Raw genomic sequence first — 19968 nt, forward strand, 5'->3', positions numbered from 1 at the left:
GAGAGAGAAAGAGAGAGAGAAAGAGAGAGAGAAAGAGAGAGAGAGAGAAAGAGAAAAAACAATTACTGATAGAACTGAAAACTAAGTTTCCATACCTGTAACACAGATGGAGACCACATGAGCAGGTACCTCCAATCAGGCCGCAAAATCAGCTTCCAGGTATCTACCACCCTGTAGATTTTAAACCATCTGGAAATGTAACCATATATGGATTTCTTCTAAAAATGAAATACATTGAATAGCACTGTAATAAACTCAGGAGATTCCCCTTTTCTTACATGCTTTCTCAAACAATAAATCAGTTTTATTACATCCTCAGTGACTGTAATAAAAGTGAGGAACTAGAAGTTGCACTTCTAGGTGAATTAATCCCTTCATATTTCAGATGGGAGATTATGGCAGACAATAGCGCATAAAACTATATAAAATATATAAGTTAAAACTGTAAATCAATGCATGAAGTTAGCTTGAAAGGAATAGGCTGCATGGATTTCATCAAAGACTTAAATTGAAGGCAAACGAAGAAAATAAAACAGGATTCCAAATGCAACCATACATAAAATACAAGACAAAAGCTATGTGTAAATTGCTGGTAGAAATATAAACACAACGGAAGTTTTGTATCTAAGTAAGTTTGTTCTGCTCTACAACTGTTTATTCAAGTGCTCGCTGGGGCCTTATGGAAGCAGAGTCAGCGTTAGGTTTATGGAACCACACACACATCATCAAGTTGAGGGCAGGAAGAAACCATGCCCATGCCCCAGGCAGGATCTTGCACAACAAGTTTCTGCGTGAACTCCCATGCTGTCTCAGATAGTTTTTGTTAGTCTCCAAGTGCACTAAAGGCATTCCAAGCTCATTTGTACTTACTGTACTTTACATCTCCATTATCAGGCTTTGCATTCTCTCAGTTATCCAGCTACAACAGTTAGTTTTCACATTTTAGGTTTCCATTATACTGTTTTTGAGCCTACAGGCTATTTTCAGAAACTTAAGTGTTCGAGACCCTTTGATTCTTTCTATCAGTATCCATGCTAAATGCTCCCTGCTGCTATTTAAATCTCTCTACTACTTTTACCATTACTTGGGTATTAAACATAACTCACACGCTTCTTTCCAGCAGCCTTCCCCTTATTCAAAAACTTGTCTCACATTAACCTCCACTGTCTCTTCTGGATATTAAACCACAGCCTCCTTTAACCCCTTCCTCCCACATCTTGTCTGTGAGGTTCCTGACCATTCTGGGAGCCTTTTCCCTGTGCAGCCCCTTGTTATTGGTGAGCTGTGCCCAAGCAGGGGCAGCCACTCTGGCTGCAGAAAGCATGGCCTCACAGACAACAGTCAGTTTATACCACCCAGCGTGTTTGCTTTTTGTGCAAGAACTTGGCAAAAGTTGTAAAAAATAAATAGTTTGGCCTATTTTCAGTGGATTGATCTCTTTGCATCCTGGCTCCTTTTCTGCTGAATATCTACCTTGTTAGTCATTCCCCCAGTCTAGATCCGTGCAGCTGACTACCATCTTTCCTGAGTACATAGCTTTATTCTTGCCTCAGATTTTAGACCATTTCTGGGTTTTGTCACAGTCAACTTGAATGCTACCCTCTGGAGCGCTGGAAGTCTCTCTGAGGCTGTTGATGCATGCAAATATAATAAGGCTGCATGCTAGTTATTCAAGTTGGTCCCTGATAGGCTCCTGTGAAACTTGACCGAATGTAACTTTCCCTTCCAGGGCTTCAAAGGACCTGCCGGGGCTGTGTAATTCTTCCTCCACTGCAACTGTCAGTTTTTCTAAGGCTTTCAAAGCCCAGATGAGCATGACAAACAGGTGCCAGATCTATCTGGAGATCCTCACACCAGAAGGATGTGGGGATTGCTTTATAGTGGATAACAGCAGAAACATGTCCAGCCCAGGAGAGAAACCAGCAGAGGAAGCCTCCAAAGAAAGGTATGAAAATCTTGCTGCACAACAGTCTACCCTATGCCAAGTTTATTCATCTCTCACAGTTCAAGGCTAGCTTAAACTGTGATGCATGAGGTTTTAACTTTTCCTTAACTGACCTTTTCTTCCCCTTATGGGTATATCTCTCCCCCAGCTTGAGCTTGACAGCTAAAACACTTTCACTGGAAAACTGTTCTCCTTAGGCTCTCTCTGTAGCAGAAGTGCAAAGTAAGTAAATAAATGAAGCTTCTTAGGGCATGTTTCAAAAAGGAGATGTAGATGCTCTGACTCACCCTTTTAGGAAGCCCACCTCCTTCCATCAATCATTTAGATGGCACAGGAAGATCCACCTCCTCAGTTAGCCTCTCAGGTCACATTTGTGTTCCCCCTCAAGACTATCTTCTGTTACTGGAATAACAGCAATATGCTGGTGACAACAATCAAGCTGAAAATGAAAGGTATCAAAGGGAAAATGAATGTTTGCAGAGCCAACAAAGCCTGCAAACGCCACTCACCATTTCATAGCATTAGAAAATATATTCCCCACATTCAACAGTCACTGTCTGCTGCAGTTCTCATTGGCCATCCTGCAATGGGGGGAAAGGAGGCAGAAAGGGAGCAAGTACAAATGGAAGACATTTGGCACTGGAATTCTAGAAAAATATTGTAAAGACAAATGTTCTATTGAGTGTCAAGGAGTATATTTTTAGAAAGCAGAAAACCACGACAGCATCTTCCACTGTGGGAAGTTCTCTTTTATTAAGGAATCATCAGCATAAGTTATGAGTTAAGGGTAAGAACACACAACTAAAACACATGGCAATAAGGTTAGGGAGAGTATTTTTACTGCTTTCTTATTTTCTCATACTGAGCAAAAAACATAAACTCACAAACCTGCAGGTCTTTATGCAGTTACACATAAGGGAGGAAAAAGCAAGAAGGAAGACTGAAACACTCCATACCTTTTATCATCTGCTGCCATCTGGAAATACATTGGTTTTGGGTTTTTGTTGCAAGATCTGGAGACTGCTGAGAATACTATAAGTGTGCAAAAAAAATAAAATAAAATGATAGAATGGATTTTTTTCCAAAGCTAAAACAGTAATCCTAAGTAATCTTGATCTTCACAACTGAGCTATTTCAAGTTCTATCAAAATAAATAATTATTTCCAAGGCTTTCTTGTATATCCCCATAACAGGACATTACTTGAACCACAGTATATAGACACTTGGGCAGACACAGTAAAAGGCAGGCTCTACCTAAATCACAGGAGCCTTGCAATCTCACTGGAAGGCAAGAGACAAGAGCAGATACACACCGGCTGAAGAAGCAAGCACAGGAGCATAAGGCCTAGCAGCGCTCACACACACTGTCATATGAAAAATCACAGCAAAGGAGAGGTCTACGTGTGTATTGGCACTGGCTGGATTGAAGTTAATTTTCTCCAGAGCAGCCCATATGGTGCCATGTTTCAGATTTTTATTAAAGCAGTGTTCCTGCTTTCCAGAGAGTCTGTTCCATGCCCACTGCCCTCTGGTGAAGAGGCTTTCCCTAACCCCGACCTGAGCCTCCCCTGACGCAGGTCCACACCATTCCCTCAGGTTCTGTAGCCCTCCTTTGGATGCTGACAGTTTTACGTCATTCTTATACTGTAGCACCCAAACGTGCACATAGTGCTTGAGGTGAGGCTACACAGACACAGAGCAGGGCTGAACAACTCCTTCCCTCATGTGGTGGCAGCTCTGGGCCTGGTGCACCCCAGCATATCTCTGGCTGCCAGGGGCATGCTGCTGACTCAGATTCAACTTGCCATCAGCCCCAGATCCTTTTCTGCAGGGCTGTAGAAGGATAAAATGAGAGACATTAATAAAACTTTTGCTGAAATCCAAAAATATTACATTAATTGGCTTCTCCTAGTCAACTAGGCGGGTAATCTTGTCATACAAGAAAACTGAGTTTGTTGAACAGGGCTTTCCCTCACAAACATATGCTGGCTGTGACTGATGACTGCATTGTCTTTCAGAATAATCTTCAGAATAGTAACTCCCAGAATAATCTTCTCTGTAATTTTACCAGCCATTGAACTGAGAATGTCAAGCCTGTAATTAGCAGGGTCTTCATTCTTGCACTTCTTGAAAACTGGGACATTTGCCAGCTTCCAGTCAACTGAGACTTCTCCAAATTCCCAGCACTGTTGAAAAATTACTGAGAGAAGTCTTAAGATGACTTCCTGTTGAGTAAAATATGTTTTTAAAATGTGGTGACTCCTCATCAGAAAACTCCCAAATAATGTTTCTGCAAGGTCATGTTTAGCAGTCTGAACATGGAAATCACCACTGCAGCACATTAAAGCTTTAAAATACATGTGAGGCAGCCTCCAAGAAGTTCTGAGGATGAGCAGCAGTCCACAGTGTACAGAAACTAATTTCCTACATGTGACTGTATTGTTAAACAACCAAACGCCGAACATATTATTATTAAAATTCACCTTTAATAAAATTTAAAAATAACTATTGCAATCTTTATTTGAACAAAAAAAAAATCAATGACAAGTTTTCAAAATTCTATAAATCAGTTTAGTTCCTTAATAATTGTTCTGTTAATTGAAAAGACATAACCATGTTAGTTCACCTCCATTTACTCAAAACAGCTCATAAAAGTCTTACTTTTTCTACTGTTTCTGATTTGATCAAAAGTGAAATTAAGTATGATGATCCTAATACAGATCAAAGTGCATTTCTGACCATGTCTCAAGCAGCCAAGAATTTTAGTTCAAATTGCTTAAGGCTTAACATGGAAAAAGAAGAGATGCAATGGCCAGTAGGACAGTTAAAGTTTGCTTCATTACATCCACATGCATTTACGGCACTTCCCTTGAGCCAGCATTTTTATATTTTTTCCTTATATTAATATCCCATCCAACCTAACAATACTAGAATTCAACACAACAAATCAATTTACAGTATAACACCTTAAAATCTGAGCAAGGCTGATGAAGCTTTTGGATAACACTAAGAAGTATTATTAACAAAATGCATCATATGAAACTAAAGAGAAATCTTAGCGCTGGAGCACTGGTGACTCAAATACAGCACATATATAAATGATGCTCCTACACATCCAATAAGAAAAAACTACCCATTAGGAAAAATAATCACTGGATTGACCTAACACAGCACAATGTCAGACTTTATTGCATAAAATAGCATTAGTGCAATATTTCCAAGTGGCACACAAATGTACAATAAACTGAGTAAGAAATAATACTGAAGTAAAATTTATTTTGACATAGGATTTATTTTGACATAGGAGAATCTAATACAAACTCAAAAGGCCTGATCACAAAACTGCTGTTTTATTTTTATCCATGAATTACGAATGATAAAATTTTTATCTATAAATTACCGGTGATAAAATTGAAACTATTCTGTGTACTTACAGCACTAAACACAAAGATAGTTCACTGAATAAAGACTTGTATTGGAGAAACAAAGACTATAAGAAAAAAACATTGACCATTATGATTATGAATAATGTGGGTGATTTTGCCCTCTTTGGTTAGTGCTTGAGATATAGAAATGATTCCATTAGGCATCAATTGCTTTCCACATATATTCTTTCCTCAAATTCTGGATGTATATTTTACAAAACAGAATATCATACAATGTTTGGCTACTTTGTGAAGATCTTGTATGGTTTTAATTGCACATACATTGCACACAGCAGTACACTGGAACCTATATAACAGATAAGTATATACATATGCTTTCTACATAAATCTGCTTGCACCAAGTATTGTCAAAATTCATACCAACCTGGACACATTTGGAGAAATACTGTTAGGACAGTATTTTGAAAACTGACTAAAAACAATTCTAAAATCTCACATCCAATTGTAAGAAGTGATTTTCAAGCCAAAAGATAGGCAAGTAAAGTTGGATCCTGGCTCTTCAGTTTCTCTTGCACTAGTGTAGCCAATTTTCTCCTTTATCATGTGCCGCTGATGTGCAGAAGCCATCAAGCTTTTGTTTGTGAAGTAAATGGGGCACAAAGATGCCATGCTGGGAAACAGAGCAGGCATTTGAGCAGTCCCGGCATGCAAACTCAAAGGTGCTGTGAATCCCTTACGCAGCACTTGCCACAGGACAAGCGCTTCCTGTTGTGTACAGCACCATTCAACACAGAAAGCTTCTGGATGACATACACAAGGACATCTGTACAGAAAACCTCACCTGGGATTGTGGATGACAGTCAAGGAAGAATGCAGAGGAGAGAGATCCTTTAAAATGCAATAAGGTTTAGCTTTAAAGCCAGTCTTAAATAAATGATTATTTCTTGTTGATTTAATACGATGTTAATGGTTCTGCATAGATGGATAGACATATTATCTGCATTGATAATAAAGAGCTGAAAAGAGCACTGGATGTACCAGAGAGTACTCGGGCTTCAAACGAAGAGCAACCACACAAAAAGTGTGCAACAGGAAGACTCCATTATGAAATATCATTTCCTGACTGCTTTTAGCACCACTTTAAAGCTTTTAAAGACCTTGTTCAATGTTTTCCTAAAGATTTTACACTAAAAGATTCCCTAGTAACTTCTAACATCAAGAACTGACTGTACAGACCAAGGGAAAAAAGTACATATACTGAGCATTTATGCACAAGCTCTGACAAAGAGGAAAACATTGAGTCCTTGTGCCACATAGTATTGCCTTTCCTCTGTCCCATTCACTGCCAGCACACAATACAAAATCCTCTGCAACTTATTGAAGAAAATAGCCACAGTGCAAAGTGACTGAAGGCATCTTTCAAGACAGCAGTGTATGGAAGCTAAGGCCACATAACGTAAACATTTGTTTAAAGTCATGCTGTACATGGTGCCTTTAAAGTAGCTTAGTACAGAGGCAGATTTGGATGTCTGAAGTGATATACTACAGTATAGAAAACAAATAAAATAAAATAGGATGTTTGTTCACTGAATAACAATTTCCAGTGACACGGTGCATTATGACTTCTTAGTAGGGTGTACAAGGCAGCCAAGAGTCATTTAAAAACATGTGTTGTTTGTCTCAAAAATAAATGTAAGGTAATACTAATAAAAGCTGCACTGTCTGAAATTAGGCAGAGCAGTTTGAGTCTATTTCTCCAGAGGGTATTCAGGAAGATGGGACTGCGTGCAAAATAAAACCATGATTATATTCCTACTATCTACTGCAAAGGAGTAGGTTATCTCCAGTACATATCCAGTAGAAAATAAACCTCTTCATCATAACATTAATCAGATATCTATGTCCCTCCTAGAAGCTCTACATATAGCATAACTGAAAGTATGTGAGCTTTGTGTTCTTGATATTATTGCAAAGGAAGACAAATGATATGTCAAGGCTGCTGTCCCCAAAGAAAAAAGATGACCTGCTTTCCTAGTTCATCAGGAATTCAAACCCATAACAAAACATATCCCAGTTTAGAGTGTGAATGTTTTCTGCATCTTACATTTGACACAATTCAATATATGCTCCTATGAGTAAAGGATTTGAGACACAAAGATACGTGTCATTTTTTTATCTTGGCTTCAATTAGCTTTGGATCCTTACAACCAAGGACATGTCTTACAGAGCATTACATTCTGCATCCCACTGACTAAGCAGTGCTTTGGATTTCAATACATACAATATCAGAGCAGCATAGGAACTCATGATAAGGCACTAATCAGCTACTCAAACGGCACCAAAGACAAGTGAAAAGCACAAACTCACTACAAAAAAAAAAAAACAGACCTCAGCTCTGCCAGAGAAACAGAACAGAATCCCAAGTTTGTAACAATATTTCAAACTCTAAATACAGGTAAATTAAAACAAATAACCACACCTAAACTAGCTTTGCAGTTAAAAAGCTATACCTCATTATTAAAAAGGCACACAGTTCAAGAAATTCTGACCTCTTCCCATGCTACCATGATCTAATTTCCTTTTCTGAACAAAAATACACATAAGCATAAAATACAAAAATATACATTTTAAGCAGTAGCAAAATTTGAATAAAAATTAGAAATTGCTCAAAGAAAGTGACTGCCACATAATTACATGTGTACACATACACACTCCGTCTCTGAAAGCTATGAAAGAAAGAGAATCAATAGCCTTAAAACTTCTAACTCTATTATAGCCAGCATAACAGTAATGAACTTCAATAAGCAGAAATGTTATCAGCTTCCTTATCCAAAAGAAGTAAGCATTAAATATGAAAGGCAGTGTTCAAGAAGAATAAATTGGTTCCCAGACAGTGAAGACGTTCACTCAGGAAGACACTCACTTGGGAGGGTTCTGAAACGTACATATTTCCACATCCATAGACATATAATTCTCCCCACATGCAAAGAGAAGGTTTGGGTGTAAATGCCTGCTGTTCCAGGAAGGCTTTACCATCCCTCTTTTCCCTCCCACTCCAGCAAGGCACTTAAACAAATATGTTCAGTGTTTCACTGAACAGAATGCATGTGGAGCCTAAAAGCCTCTCCACCAACAAAAATGGGATTTACACAAACACAAGGCACTCAGGGTCAACCAGCTGACATGGCACAGAACAGCTGTTGAAGAGTAATGGCACTCACATTGTCGAAAAGATGACACTTCAAAATGCAAGGCATAAATGATCCCCCGAGAGTGGCATTTCTAGAAAACTTCCTGGAGCAGACAAGGATCAAGGCAACCTTCATCCCACTGGCCATAAACATGCCAGGGAACAGAAGTATTCTCACAAGGAAAGAGAATGGGGTTTGTTTCTAAATAACCCTGGAAAACTCAAACTTAGACTCCATTTTCGATGATTTACAGTAGAATACTTCCAGAGTAAAATCCATGAAAACATCCGGAGGCATTATTTTCAAACATGATTAATTATGAATTGGCAAAAAATTCACCTGGCTTCTCTGTAATCATTTTAAAAAGACCGATAATTTCCTGGAGTGTTCAGCAGATTGTGAATGCAGCTCTTTTTGGCTCATGGATCAGCTCTGAGGCCAGCTCCTTTTATTTTTCATATTATTCTCCATGAGAGCATACAGAGAAGCACAGTACTAATATTAAGTGTCATGTCTGCAGAACAGAACAATGCAATTCTGATACCAAGCTCCCAGTGCGCTGTTTACCAGGGAAGGAGACAGTTTTTCAGAAAAGCACTGTAAACTAATGTAAACTGATGTATATTTCTAAAAAACATATGCAAAAATGAAAGCTAGGGTGAAAGGAAGCAGGAATGTGGAGCTAGGTTTGCATTTTCTCAAACTGCTTTCTTGGTAACTCTTTGCTTCTTTAGAAAATAACTTCAGTATGAAACTAACACTTGGAAAGTATTTCCAGCAGACACTTAAGAAGTTTTCTGGCACAGCCAGAAATTTACCATATGGGCCAGCCCTGCTCTCCCTGAACACAGCAGGAGTTAGGTCACTGTAATCACTGAAGGCGGGCTGGCATCTGAACATAAAATTTTCTTTGGATAATTTATGGAAACATTAGATGTGAAACAATGTTTTCTCTTACAGCACCCAACTGCACAGCAAGTTTACATGAAGGACAAACATCGCGCAGAACAAGGAAGCCAAGGAAGAGTGCTGAAGCAAGCCTGGAGAGCCACCTCGGTGGCAAAAGTCACAGTCACTTTCACAGAAGTCACAAGGGGTTACACTTTGCATTACTTCCGAATTGTAGCCTCTCACTGCTCTTCTCCCTGTTTAGAAAGGTTAGTTGACATTAGTTAATGAACTTCTGAGGATTGCCCAACAGTTGGAAATTCAAAGCTTAGTTTTAAAGGAGTTTGACACAGACTGCTCATTCTTCCTGAAATACTTGTAATGAAACTTTTCAAATGCTACATTTTCTAGAGAAGTCCCATCTGCAGAAAGAGAATTATGCCTTTAAACATTGGCTACATTCAAGGTGTTTCATGTAATTAAAAAATAAAAATATAATAACTTACGACAGTATATCTTGGGAAAAGAAAGGTGTTTATAGGACTAAATTCACAAAGATTGCTTTTTTAAAGGAAGCAGACCTAGCCATACACTGCAAAATACTTCGCAGTGTGGTATTTAAGCCTAGGAATTAATCTTTGTTCTTTTCACAAAGCATCAAACATTCTCAGTATACTCAGGTGAGTATACTCACACTCAGGTGATAGGCATACAGTCATAGACTCATCTCAAAAGTTAGACCCAATCTGTTCAGAAAGCCTAGTCACATGTTTTGAAGGGAGTTTTTCCCCTGCCTAGTCAGGAACTTCTACAATAAAGGAATTCTGTTGTTTTACCAGGCACATTACAGGCTCTGTCATTTAAGATTAAAGTTTCTCATAACTGAGGCTTATTTTCACTATCATGTCTGGGAGCTTCAGCTTCCTGAACTTGGGATTGCCTATCTCACCTAGCTCTGTATTTTGTCCTCCAGTTTTCCGAAGAGCTGCTACACAGACAAATGAACTAGAAGCCTGGAAGGCTGTCTTCATTTCAAAAATATCAATGCGTGCTAATTGCTAACAGAACAAGCTTTTGCAAAGTTTCATTCCTTTAATGGGTTTTGTGGTTTGAAGGATTTAATTCCAAGTAAGGATACTGCAATCATTTCTTTTCTACATGCAATGATATTCAATTTCAAGCATTGGAGATTAAAAACATAAAAATAAGACATCTTTATGGAGCCTATCATTTACCTAACAGTAACACCCAGCTGGCTCTGAACAAAGTCAGGTGAAAGAACAACCCTGTCATTTGAATGAGCTAAGTAGCTGTATATATTAACCTTGGAGGAGCGCCTTGTTAGCACCACTGTATAGCACCCAAGCTAGCTTGGGTGTACCACATAACCATACCTTTTTTGATAAATGCCAGAGCATACAGACTTTATAGACATCTCTTTGCTCTGAATATGAAGTAATTAAATCAGATATGACTGTAACCATCACATAAAATATACACTCATGCAGCTTGGTTCACCAACTATGAGAGTGACGGAAAATAATAGACTAAAATAAAAGCACACTACTGAATTAAATAGCATGGAATTCTCTCGGAAGAAATCAGCTTCACAGCATATGAATACATGCTGACTAAAAACACATCTATGCTACATAGCAGTAGAAGTGGAATCTTGCAAAATATTTGAAGTAATATTTTTTGTAGAGTTAAAGCCTTCTATTACAACACTGGTTATGTTACATAAATTTTAGTCCTTAAGGATGTTCATTCTTACCTTTAAATGAATATTTATTTATTCTTTGAGAATTCATAAATCCTGAATATATTTAAACCGTGTAACAGTATTTACACCTATGCATTTATATGTGACTCTCTATATACATATTCATCAGCCCATCTAACAGTATTCTTATAAAAGATCGGTCCACAGTTTTCCTCCCAGAAACGAAAGCATGTGGAAATTTGTTTCAGCCACTGACTCTAAGTGTTACAAGTTTGTCTCAAATAAAACTTGCTACAACATGTTAAGCAACTAGGACTTAAAACATGCTCTGGTTTTGGATAGTTTAGGTACATTTACTGATTGCCTATTTTAATTTAAACTTCTGTCGCTGAGTAAACTTTCCAGCCTAAGTAGAATAAATGTGACTTTTATCCGGCTAAAAAAGTACACATCGTAGAGTATTCGGTTGTCTTTTGTCTTGTGCAAAAAAACAAATCAAAATGAAGACGACTGTCAATACAACTTTATATGCCTTATCTCAAACCAAATCCTTAATAATATTTCAGCTTTCTACTATAAAGAAAACCTTTCTAATATCTTCTCCAGTAGCCTGTAATCTTTCTTTCCTTTTCACTTTGGTCAAGAAGTTTGTACATTCCTGCTTTTCTCTAAAACACACTCTATTAAAAAATAAAAATAAATTAAAAATCCCTTTGAAATTGTTTTTCCCATGTACATCTTTTTTACATAACTATACAAATCAAAACATTGGCTTTTTCTGCAGTGTAGGACTCTTTGATTAAACAAAAAACAGACGGAAAAGCTACTTGAAAGACAATCCTTAGCTTGGTAAGTGAACCACAGTGAAGTTCCTTTTGGGAAATACATTGGGCCATACTGAAAACAATTTATACCAGCTGACAAGTTACAACAATTCACACCTTCTAACAAACCACTCCATTAGGACAACAAAAATGTATACAAGAAAGTACAACTATTTGTTAGAAAATAGGTTGCAGTTTGATGAAAAATTTAAATTTCAGTAAATTTTGCTTTTTCTTCACTGAAATTTGTCCTACTCCTATGAAAAGACACTTCCTTTTTAGCTTCCAACAACCAAGATCCATTTGGAATGAATGACACTTACTAGGTTCATAGTAATCCACTACAGTCACAGAAGCATCTTGAATGTTTGCCACTTTATAGTCTCTCACTGTCGGAATATCCACACAAAACTGTGTTGCATTTAGCTAGAAAAACAGAAGAAAAAGATCCTGAGAACCATGCTGATGGTGGTTCATGGAGAAAGCAAGGACTTCTAGCTCACTGGAAGTCCACTTTATAAAGACTTGGAGTCAAGATGCATGTAAAACTGCTTATTTAACTTGTTGTTATTTGGGCCAAAACACAGACTTGTTAAAAAGTCTGCTTTTATGATTTTACAAGAGGTGCAGTCTAGAAACCCCTTAGAAATGTAATGGAGTTATTATCTATCCCATCAATCTCTTTTTAAAATCTGGAACAATTAATTCAATGTAAACACCTGTTGTTGAAGAATACAGTTACATTGTCTTTCCGAAGTCAAACAATGGCAGAGTCAAGATTAGGATCTTTCCAAAAGCATTCCTCTGTTATTTGCAACTTACAGTGTCTAAGTATAGGTTGAGTTTTCCATTTTCCTCTTCCATCTTCTTAACTGTATCGTGTAAAGGAATGAAATCTGGTGACACAGAGAAACCACTGAGTAAGCCAACCTCCATGAGGACCATGCCGCTACTGGGAGATGTATCAGACCCCAAGTACCTTTACAAAATACAGACAAGAAACTTTTAGTAGAAATACAGCAGTAAATTCTCCAAATAAACACTTTAATCATTACATCTCAACTATAGAAGTAATAATACTCAAGAAAACTTAAGAAACAAATGGAACAAAATGCCAACAGGAAAATTTCCAACAATAAAGAGATAATCATGTTGTTTTTTTTCTATTTTTCTGCCTAGTTTCAACCACATATGAAAAATTAGGTTTAGCGCTGACAGAACTTCAGTATATAAACCATGAGAGACTACACTGACACCACTAGGAGCTTTTCACTGGCATCTTAAAGTGTAGGTTTATCACAAATATGAAGGAACTATTGCAATTAAACACATCTATCAAAGGAGTTAATTAAGAAACCACAGTAGGGACTCTTGAACTAAAATATTCATGCTTCCACTTACAGATGCATTGTCTTGCTTTTATTCATTTTTGGAGGGTGAAATAAAGGATTTTTTTTTTTTTAAGTCCTTGATATAGAATGGTGGTTCCATTAACAAAATCATAATCACATTGTTTCTCAAAGATTCAGATTTAAAATGAATATCCATGTTATTCATTCCGTTTTGGAAAAAGAAAATTTAATAAGTTGAGTTCCTTCATTTTTCCTAAACAATGCCTCTTATTATATTTTCTCCCAACCTGAGGATTAGATGCTGAACTTAAAAGCATTGCTCTAGTGAGCAAGTCTTATTTATATATACCACGGTGCACAACAGAATATATATATATAAATAATAATATATATTTATATATATTTATATAAATATATAAATATATTTATGGTTCTCTGTGTAACAAGTAACACTAAAGTGACCTGCAAAAGACTATATTTTTTTTAAATTGAGGAGGTGGCAGAAGAATTCCCCCTCCTCTCTTGGCATGTAGGGTAAATGACTATTGTTATACTAGAATAGAAGCATCTCCAGCCCTCGTTTTGAAGGCTTGACATTAGTGGAAAGAAATTGAAGAAAACTATTTCTTTGTAAGTTTGGATGGTTTAAAGAAAGGGAAGACTTGCATTCAAAGCAATGCTGTTAAGCCTGGCAGCACGGCTGATTGAATACAGATATGACTGTGAAACAAATGAAGAACAACTGCTGACTTCAGTTGGCTCATGAGATTAGAAACAAATGAAACCATCTGCTGGATGATGGGCTGCACCAAAGTAGCTGCTATTGAAAACAAATAACTGAATTGGAGCTGCATGTGATTATTTCTGCTTAATTACCAATGAGAGGGGACAAAAATACCCAACCTGTTAAGGTATCTTGGAGTGCCACCAAAATATCAACAAGTAAATAACCAGCATGTTATTGCCAAGAAGTGACTAAGATACACCCTAGAAGTTATGAAGCTCTAGCTCTCTTAAAATATTACAAAAGACAAAGCATTGAGGGTGGCTCCCAGTATTACCTCTCAAACTCCATGGTTTTATTAAAGAAAAAAAAATACCATGAAAAGAGAAGAACGACCAGTGAGAGAAATTAAAAACTACTTGAAACTGGTAACTCAGAAGAACTGAGATTATTTTGTGTTGAAAGGCACAAAGAGGAGGAAAGAGCACTGGTTAGTGTAGTAGAAAGCAGAAAGAATAGAGTGAGTAGAACCATCAGTGATTAGTTTTGCTTGTCTGAAAATAGCGTGCAGATGACAAGACCAACCAGAGAAGAAAACAGCAGCCCTGAGTATGTGCCTCCCAGACAGGGAGCAAGCTCCTCTAACCACAAATGAGACATCATCTGATCCAGTGTCAGAAGTGACACTTAATTGAGGTGACCATGGGCCAATCACTATGAAGCTGGCTTAGACAAGGAAGAGCAGTCTGCAGATTAGAGTGAGAAAAATACAGCCAAGCTGCAGCCTCCAATACTTGACTGCATGCACACAGCTAGGTCAATCATTTGAGATTTCAGCAGGGTTAGTAATTACCTGCTTTGGTTTCTCTATCAAAAAGCCATGTCACATTGCAAAGACAGTAAGTCGACCAGCTGTAAACTAATTCAGGAATTAATACAAGTAATGTGAATACTATATACAATACACAAGCTTGGGAGGGAAGAAGATAACAAGTGTATCAAAGACAAGCAACCTGAGATTAAGTCTCATCTTAAAGAATAGAAACGTGTAATATACTGTTCCACTTTTCATGACAGAGCTGATGGGTCTTAACATTCCAAGTATTTTCTTGGAGTAGTTTTATGTCATTAGATATTCCTATATCCTTTGAACAGTTTGCAGTTAGAACATCAGCCTAGAGCCTTCCCAGAGAGATAGATCCCTGAGTCAGATCACTGAGCTAGAAAATCAGGATGCTCAGCCAATCTTTATCCCATAGCCATTATGTAAACCATGTCAGGAGTTGATGCTAGACTTTAAAAAGCTGTAGACAGTTCACAGAAAACTTTAAATGAGAATAAGCTCATTCTGTTTCAAGAGCTCTCCTGTGTTCTAGTGTCCCTGCTCACCATCTGTATCACTGAATTGGTTACAGGAAACACATGAAAACAGGGACCTGGCTATGTGCCTGCTGGATATCTCCCAAATTAAATCAGTCCTCTCCACACTGACATCATATTCACTATAGCTGACAATTTGTATCATGGTGTCACCTAGAGGCCTCATCTTCAGCCACAGCTACCCTGTGCAGAGTGCAAAAATATTCTAGCCATAATGAGTTCACATTTTAAATAAATAACAAAAAGAGGATATAAAGTAAAGGAATGCGAGACTGAACATGGTGGATCAGGTAGTACTTTCCAAATACTGCATCTACAAGGATCTCATTATAATATCCCAACAAGTAAACAGGATTTCAAGAAGTAGTACTGACAAAGAGCAGATGAGATCCTCAAACACAAAGAGAGCAGTTATGTCAACATGCTTGTAGATAGTATGTGAGAGAAAACAAAATATGTAAATGCTATATAAAGAGAGACACCGAAGGTTTTTTGTGAAATACTCAGTGCTCTTTAACCACAATAAGACAGGACTACTGAGGAAACTGCATGAGAACATTTTTGTATGTTTGGTTTAGATACATGTATAGACAATTTCACAGCAAATAAAAATGAGGCAACAAAGCAGTTAAAGAAATAACCTGCTTTAATGACCTAGAAATATGCAATATGACTACCCGTTCTCAGCTCTATCACTTGCTACCAATGCAGCATTTAGTGGCTGTTCTGTGGTGTCCTGAGATGATACTTCAGCAATCTCTGCTCAGTACTTAGTAGATGTTTACTGAACAAGAAACACTAACAGAGATGTCCCCACCCCCACATCCCTCCATTATTTAGCAGAAAGAATAAAATTAGATTGAACACAAAACTCATCACCTCTTTCAACTCTAGAATGATGCTTACACTATATTGCTAGAATCACAAATATACGATATACAGGTAAATGAGAGACCACAAAAATACTTGCAAAGACAAAAATTCAGTTGAAATTATCATTACATAAACAAAGTTTATTAACAGAGATGAACAAAGAATGATGACTTCTATTTCATGATGTTTTCAGCACTTCAGAAACTTGCTTCTCTTTTTACAAAAAGGAGGTACCTACTTCTAGATCAAAAGCAAAGCATTCTGTTCATGAAAGGTCAAAGTTATGGCACAGTTCTCACAGTCTGGTACTAGAATGTAGAAGATTTGGGTTCAATTTTCAAGTGTATCCATAGTTTTCCATTTTCCTAAGTATTTGTACCAAAGAAGTTTTCAAGCTTTTATTTGTATTTCACACAAACTCTTTCATATAACTCTGACATTTAAGGAAGTATCATATTTGTGCATGCTGGTAAAAAATCATTTATGATCTGACCAGCAACCATTCAGCACACGGGATCTGTTCAGACCTGTCAAACTCTCACTGTATTTATTGACTTATGAATTGTTTCTTAGTTTAACTTGGTCATTTTGATGAAGTAGTTCTTTTGCTCTCTCCTTGACTGTGTTTATTTCCCATATACTAGTAAATTCATACAAACAAAAGGAAAACTTACCTCATTTTAAGTAACATGACATGCTCCAACAGAATTACCTACCTTGTGCACACATTCAAGGTCAAATGGTTCATATCATCTTTGTCATCCTTTACATCAACATTCAAGTCAAAAGCTTTTTCTTTTTGGACAGATCTGAGCCTTCGATCAGTGTGTTTTGTGTTGTAAATAACATTGAGCTGCAGATTGCAAATAAAGTCATTAGAGGACACATATGAAGAAAATCTACATCATTAAAACAGTAACAGTAGAACTCCAGAGGCACGATCCCATGAGGCAGGATATGTGACTTTGTACCTGACATTTGCACACATGAGATTCCTAGGAAGTTTCTGAAAACATGTTTTCTGAACATTTTTTAATGCAGTCCAACCAATTCAATTGTAAGGCAAACACAAGGGAGCTCTAGGAAAATGAGCAACTTTCTTCCTAGTTGCTCTCTGCTGGTTTATAATGTTTGCTGCTACTTCCGGACAGTGTGAAATGGGCTGAATGAAGGTAAGCTTCAGAGGCTGACACCCACTGGGTTAAAAAAGGCTGGAAATGAAAAATACATAGCATGCGCACAGAATTTGTCTTCAGTCTTCATGTCACAGCATTCATACATTCAAACCAGATGAGGAACGGCATACTACTCCACTCTCAAAATAATGCAGTTTTTATGCACTAAGTAGTTTCATCACTTGTTTCATCTCTGCAAAGACAAAGCTACAGTTCTCAATCTGCCTCAAGGCTCTCACCCTTTCTGCTCAGCAACTGCCAAACTCTGCTAAGTGAGCCAAGTAAGAATGACAGGATATCCAATAGAGGACAGTAACATCAATAAAAAAAATTGGGTTATCTATTAAGCACAGTTTAAAGAAATTCCAATTCTTTTAGTGTAGATATGTGTAAGATGCTTGAAACAATGGTAGAAGACTGGTAAAATCAGAAGCCCTTAAAGGAGGTATGAATAACTGGGGGATAAATGATTATCTCAACATTCTATAAAATTAATAATGCCAATAGCCAAAGTAGAAACATGGAGTTGAAACTGAGGAACCAACTGAATACTCTCAATGTTATCAGCTATGACAGAATATCATGCATTAAGAAAAAAAAAAGAATAGTTTGCATTTATTTGACAGAATTGTGATTTTCAACAACAGAAGTTTCCACACAGTTTTCACATACAAACTAATAATCACCATCTGTACCCCCAGTCATCAAGATAAAACAGATGGCAGGGCATGGGGGAACCTTCTGTGTTTTTTTGTACAAACATAATCAGAGTGACTGTCAACAGTTTACGGGCTGGTTCAGCCCAGTTCTGTGACTAATGGGGCGGGGGACCCACACCCCAGGAAAGGGAAAAGGGAAAAAAGGGTAAGGAGATGGGCCTGAGAACAAAACAGCGGCAATGATCTGAGGAGAAACAAACTAATTTACTAAATAAGATATCAGAATGCAAAATAACACACTATAATACAATATAATCACAATTTAAGCTGATCAATACAATGAGAGAGAGTGTCCAAAATTAAAGTAGGCCTTACTCTAATACCGATGATAAGATGGCTGGGGAGCGAGATGCTGCTCGGATGAGAGACGGGCGGAAAGAGAAAGAAGGTCTCGTGATCTGCGAGTTTTTATCTTTCCCTCTGACTGGAAAACAGTAACAGGGGAGCAAAGTCCCCCTGGTAGCAGTTCTTCTCTTCTGAGAACCAGGTACACGATGTTATGATGTGGAATACCAATAACCGAAAATCATAAAACCATGACACTGACTCAAATAACTCCCCTTTGCAAGGCCCTGTTATGAACTTTGCTCAGCTAAAGAAAAGGGAATGAAGAGGGCTTCTGGAAAACTATAATCCCTTTAGAACAGTTTCTGGCAGCAAAAAGAAAACTGTCAGTCCAAATTTAAAGGTATGATGAGGGTTGTCCAAGTTATAGGACAGCAAGTCAGTGGAAACTGATGAGTTTTTAATTTCTCATCTTTGCTTTTCTTGCTACATCTCTCCTTAATATGAAAGTTATGCTCTGCCTTTCGATTTGCACATATATAATTCCTGTCACCCTGCCCAGCATTCCTCAATTTATCATGCTGTATGAGCATAGAGACAACTCTGTATGAGCACTCAGAACAGTGGTGCAACAGTGAAGATTTAGCTACACAACCATTCTGCAAAAAAGGCAGTTCTAAGGATAAAGCCAGACTAGAAGCTTGCCAGTTAAAGGCATGCAGAAAATTTGGTAAAGACAAGCTGGCAGCACCACAATGATCTGTCATCACAGAAACAAAGCTGTTTTAACTTTTGCCATGAAAAGTTAATGAACAGGAATTTACTGCCACAGCAGGATGTCTGAAACTACATACTGAACAGGTCAATCAGCTTGCTTTTTCACGGAGTAAGTTACTGCTGTTACATTTCAACTTTATTTTCTTGACTTCTCACGACAATGAAGGGAAAATGTTTTTCACAGCAGAGCTTAATTAAAGCCTCCTTCTTTATATGCTGGGAATAGAAGGGTTTTATTCAGCAACCAGCATTAAGTCAACAAAATAAGCAACTGCGTTTCATCTTAACTCTTTTTAAAAAGGACTGACAAAGCTAAAGGCAGAACTGATCTACTCATACTGCAACCAGTTCTGGTGAGAAACCCAAGAAACAATTTTTAAAAGCTATCTGCTTGGAAGAGGTGCTTGTAATAGTATGTGATCCTATGAAAAGCATTAGGTTTCAAAAAACATGAATCATTTAAATTACCCTAATGAATGTCTCTCTCCCTCTCCCTTTTGTTCTTCAACTAGCTGTATCAATGTACTTTAGTGAGAGCATGAAATCAATGAAATTGTCTCCAATTATTTTCCTATCCCACTTTGACTGATTAGTTCATTGTGTATCTTTTCTGGGACCCATACACTGAATTACTCTTAGTCCTTTGCCTAAGACTAGTAAAAATATGTTGAGTGGAAGAAATAGTCAGTGCTTTTCAATAATGAGTAACAGGTGATTTTCAGTTTT

General features: G+C 37.5%; 1 protein-coding gene and 1 long non-coding RNA gene across 4 annotated transcripts in view; both read right to left on the minus strand.

The window, feature by feature from the left end:
• The window catches only part of LOC110397075, an 8636-nt gene extending 8448 nt beyond the window's left edge, over nucleotides 1-188 (minus strand). Inside the window, exon 1 of the long non-coding RNA XR_002437524.1 lies at nucleotides 96-188. This is a non-coding gene — a long non-coding RNA (uncharacterized LOC110397075). The remainder of the gene's footprint in view (nucleotides 1-95) is intronic.
• CD109 (CD109 molecule) overlaps nucleotides 2886-19968 on the minus strand; it is an 88319-nt gene continuing 71236 nt past the window's right edge. The window contains exons 30-34 of one of the 3 annotated variants that reach the window (XR_002437379.1): nucleotides 17003-17139; nucleotides 12780-12936; nucleotides 12281-12383; nucleotides 8255-9667; nucleotides 2886-2977 (exon numbers count right to left, since the gene is read on the minus strand). Coding sequence is in view for 1 of the 3 variants with exons in the window: in XM_021392831.1 (XP_021248506.1) it covers nucleotides 9477-9667; nucleotides 12281-12383; nucleotides 12780-12936; nucleotides 17003-17139 (588 nt within the window). In the remaining 2 variants the exon portion in view is untranslated. Of the gene's footprint in view, nucleotides 2978-5102; nucleotides 9668-12280; nucleotides 12384-12779; nucleotides 12937-17002; nucleotides 17140-19968 lie in introns of those variants that run through there. The other 2 variants (XM_021392831.1, XR_002437380.1) reach the window with 2 other exon arrangements.

The sequence above is a fragment of the Numida meleagris genome, chromosome 3, assembly GCF_002078875.1.
Source record: "Numida meleagris isolate 19003 breed g44 Domestic line chromosome 3, NumMel1.0, whole genome shotgun sequence".
Classification (NCBI taxonomy): Eukaryota; Metazoa; Chordata; class Aves; order Galliformes; family Numididae; genus Numida; species Numida meleagris.